The sequence below is a fragment of the Mandrillus leucophaeus genome, unplaced genomic scaffold, assembly GCF_000951045.1.
Source record: "Mandrillus leucophaeus isolate KB7577 unplaced genomic scaffold, Mleu.le_1.0 Scaffold736, whole genome shotgun sequence".
NCBI classification, from domain to species: Eukaryota; Metazoa; Chordata; class Mammalia; order Primates; family Cercopithecidae; genus Mandrillus; species Mandrillus leucophaeus.
The window spans coordinates 1,148,899-1,152,780 of NW_012107986.1; the positions used below are offsets into that span (position 1 = coordinate 1,148,899).

Consider the following 3,882-nt stretch of genomic DNA (forward strand, 5'->3'; position numbering starts at 1 on the left):
ACCCGCGAGTGCGCCCCAGCCGGGACGCCGCCCCCGGCCGGGTCTCCACTTCTTGGCCGCACCTTCCATGACAGCGCCCGCGAGAAGATGGCTGCGAAGGGCGCGCACGGCTCCCACCTGAAGGTGGAGAGCGAGCTGGAGCGCTGCCGCGCCGAGGGCCACTGGGACCGCATGCCGGAGCTGGTCCGGCAGCTGCAGTCGCTGAGCATGCCTGGCGGCGGAGGTAACAGGCGAGGCATCCCGAGCGCAGCGTTCACCTTTCCGGACACCGGTGAGTGAGGGAAGAGGCTGGCTCGCCGGCAGCTAGCGCGCGAAACGCACCGCCTCCTCCAGGAAGCGCGCCCAGACCGTCCTCGGGCGGCAACGGGCGTCCACCCGCCCACCGTGCTGGTCTTAGGAGCAGCCAGGGTAGTTAAGAAGGTCCTTCTGCCGCGAGAGAAAAATCACATGTAGTTTGGGGGCTTGGAGGGAAGAGAAACGGCTTTTCCTCTCTGTCCTTTAGGATAATGTGGCTAACTCTGTCTACCGTGAAATGGTGGTATCTGCACATTATGAGATCAGTGCATTGGCTGGACTCTTGCCCCCCACCGCGGTCCGAGGGTGGGGTGTCCCTAAACTCCAACAGGTGAAGTGTGTCTGTCTCGTCTTTGTTCATAGTTCTTGCAAGTAAAGTTAAAAACGGAGCTCTGTCCGCAGCAGACAGGGGCGAGGGTTTGACGAACCCCAGGGTGGGGTGGTGGAGAAATGGGGAAGAGGCTTGGCCAGCCTCAGTTTTCTCATCTGTGGCGATCTCGGGACACATCCAACTCTGGCAGTTGGTGGCTTTAGCAGTAGGGCTGGTTTGGCTGGGCCGGGCTCTTGTGCTGGGGCGGGAAAGCACCCTGATGTGGCAGCGGGGAACACCCCGCCCCAGCCTCTAACCTCAGATCCTGTTCCTGGGGCCTTCACCTCACCCTCCCTGAGTCCTCTCTGTGGGCACAATCACTTAGGAGGCTTTGTGGAAGGAGGCAAGAAATAAATGATTACAGATATAGTTTTTAAAGACTGCCCAGCCTGTGGAAGGCTCTGAGAGTGACAGATCGTGATAGTAATAGTAATAGTCAACACTTATCTCGTGCTTCCTGTGTGCCAGACACTGTCCTGAGCCCTTTAATCAACCCCGTGAAGCAAGTACTCTTGTTTGCCCCACTTTACAGATAAGGAAACTGAGGCACAAAGCAACTAAGTAACTTGATCAGCTAACCAGTAAGTTGTGGAACCAGGATTTGAGCCCAGGTTTTGAGTACATCCTTTAAATCACTTGCACTATTACCTCTCAAAGATGTACAGCACAAAATCCCTGTCCTTGAAGAGCTCCCACAGTGACAAGAAAGTGATTGGAGGGCAATTGTTTGTGGGTTTTTTGTTGTTGTCTTTTGGGTTTTTTTGTTTTTTGTTTTTTTTTGAAGCAGGGTCTCTCTGTTACCCAGGCTGGAATGTAGTAGTGCCATCTCAGCTCACTGCAGCCTCGACTTCCTGGGTTCAAGCCAGGCCTCCCAAGTGGCTGGGACTGCAGGTGCTGGCTACCATGCCGGGCTAATTTTTGTAGTTTTAGTAGAGACGGGGTTTCGCCATGTTGCCCAGGCTGATCTCCAACTGGGCTGAAGCATTCCGCCCACCTGGGCCTCCCAAAGTGCTGGGATTACAGGCATGAGCCACTGTGCCTGGCCACTTTCTCTATTTTCTATATTCTTGTGAACAACCCTATTAGGAGGGCAGGAGTTATTGTCCCCATTTTAGACATAGGGACACCAAGGCCCGGAGAGGTCACATAATGTGTATGTGGGAAAGCCTGTACTCAAGCCTGAGTCTCTGCCATCAAGTCTCTTAGTGTCAGAGTTGGGGATGTGGACCCTGGGCTGGCTTCACTGTGGGAACTGGCTAGTATAAGGAAGGACATGGAGGGTCAGCGGGGTCTCTCCTGCCAGTTTTGGAGTCTGTGAATGATTTTTCTCCCACTGTTAAATCCAGATACACTATCACAAAGCATGCACTCACACTGGGACATATAGTCATACACGCATATGCACACACAGAAACATGAGGAACAAAAACAAATGCCTCCCAAAGCCCGTGCTTAGAGCATTGTTTGGATTGACTGCTGTTTTGGTCCTTTCTCTACAGGGTTCCTTGATCACTCAAGGGATTGAGAGCTTGTTCTTTTTTGGGATTTGATGCAGACTCCCCTGCATCCCTGAAGGGAGATTCTTCACATCCCACCTGGCCTGTTTGACTCTTACGAGTCAGTGATCTGAAGCTTCCACAGTTACAGAATTGGGAGAGGTTCTGAGACTGGGGGTTGAAACCCATTTTACTGAGGCCTTGAGGTCCAGCGGTGTCTGATATTCCCCACAGAAATGAGAAGTAGCTCCCAGAGGCAGATTCAGGGAGCAGAAGGGGAAGATGAGCTGTGGGGACTCTTTCTGATATGGGGGGATGAAAGATCAGTAGATGCTTCAGCAAAATAGGCCCCTGTACCCTTTTCCTGTCTGAGGTTGCTCCTTGCCACCCAGCCAGGGGGAAGGTGCTTGCTACTGTCTTCTCACTCACATCCGGTCTAGATTTGGTCAGGATGGAGCAGGGGAACCCCAGAGTCCTGCTTGCTGTGCTGGGGTTTGTTCATATAAAAACAAAGTTCCCATCCGAGTGATTAAAAAACAACTTTATTATGAAGAATTTTCAAAACATTAAAGAACATGAAAGAATGAGTCCCATGTATCCATCAACCAACTTCAGTGATACGAACTCATGAAGTCTCATCTGAGCTATACTCAACCCATTTCTCCTCCACATTTCAGTTTTTCAGTATGTACTTGTTAAATAAGATCTCTGGTTTTTTGGGTTTTTTTTTTTTTTTTTTTTTTTTTTTTTTTTTTTTAGAGACAGGAACTATCTCTTTCACCCAGACTGGAGTTCACTGGTATAATTATAGCTTACTACACACTCAAACTCCTGGGCTCAAGGGATCCTTCTACCTCAGCCTCCTGACTAGAAGGAAGGGCAGACTGGGCAACAAAGTGAGACCCATCTCTACCCCCCATCCCCTCTAAAAAAATTAGCTAGGCATGGTGGCACACACTTCTAGTCTCAGCTGTTTGGGAGGCCAAGACGGGAGGATCACTTGAGACCAGGAGTTCGAGACCAGCCCAAGCAACATACCTCAGGCACACATCAGCAAACCCAGCTAATTTTCAAATTTTTTTGTAGAAATGGGGTCTTGCTATGTTGCCCAGGTTGGTCTCGAACTCCTGTGCTTAAGCTATTCTCCTACCTCGGCCTCCCAAAGTGTTGAGATTTCAGGCATGAGCCCCCACACCCAGCAATAAAAACTCTTTTTAAAAATATAGCCACTGTACCATTATTATACCTTACAAAAAATCTAACAATTACATTTTACAATTAGTTTATTAGAGTCAGGATCCAAATTAGGCCACACATTGCACTTGATTGTTAGGTTAGGTCTCCGTACCCCACCCAATATTTTGTTATGAAAATTTCAAATATATAGTAAAGGTCAAAAAGAATTTGCAGTGAACACCTGTGTACCTATTAACCTTTTGCTGTGCTTGCTTTATTACATATCTGTTCTCTACCTATCCATCTTAAGACTTTCTTTTTAATTTTTTTTTTTTTCTTAGAGACAGGGTCTTATTCTGTCATAGCTCACTTCAGCCTGGGCTCAAGTGATCCTCCTGCGTCAGCCTCCCAAGTGGCTGGGATCACAGGTGTGTATGCTACCACACCTATTTTTTTTTTTTTTTTTTTAGATGGAGTCTTGCTCTGTCGCCAGGCTGGAGTGCAGTGGTGTGATCTCGGCTCACTGCAACCTCCGCCTCCTGGGTT

The 3,882-nt window shown here is 49.3% G+C and overlaps 2 protein-coding genes across 5 annotated transcripts in view; one reads left to right on the forward strand and one right to left on the reverse strand.

Moving 5' to 3' along the window:
- The window catches only part of MCFD2 (multiple coagulation factor deficiency 2), a 30,916-nt gene extending 30,628 nt beyond the window's left edge, over nucleotides 1-288 (reverse strand). The window contains exon 1 of the mRNA XM_011965764.1: nucleotides 118-288. The gene's annotated coding sequence lies outside the window, so the exon portion shown is untranslated. The remainder of the gene's footprint in view (nucleotides 1-117) is intronic.
- The window catches only part of TTC7A (tetratricopeptide repeat domain 7A), a 168,338-nt gene that overhangs the window by 19,582 nt on the left and 144,874 nt on the right, over nucleotides 1-3,882 (forward strand). For 2 of the 4 annotated variants that reach the window (XM_011965758.1, XM_011965759.1), the window contains exon 1: nucleotides 8-271. The exons of 1 other annotated variant lie outside the window; for it this stretch is intronic. In XM_011965758.1, coding sequence (XP_011821148.1) covers nucleotides 88-271 — 184 coding nt within the window. In that variant the 5' untranslated portion in view covers nucleotides 8-87. Of the gene's footprint in view, nucleotide 1; nucleotides 272-3,882 lie in introns of those variants that run through there. One more of the 4 variants, XM_011965762.1, reaches the window with a different exon arrangement.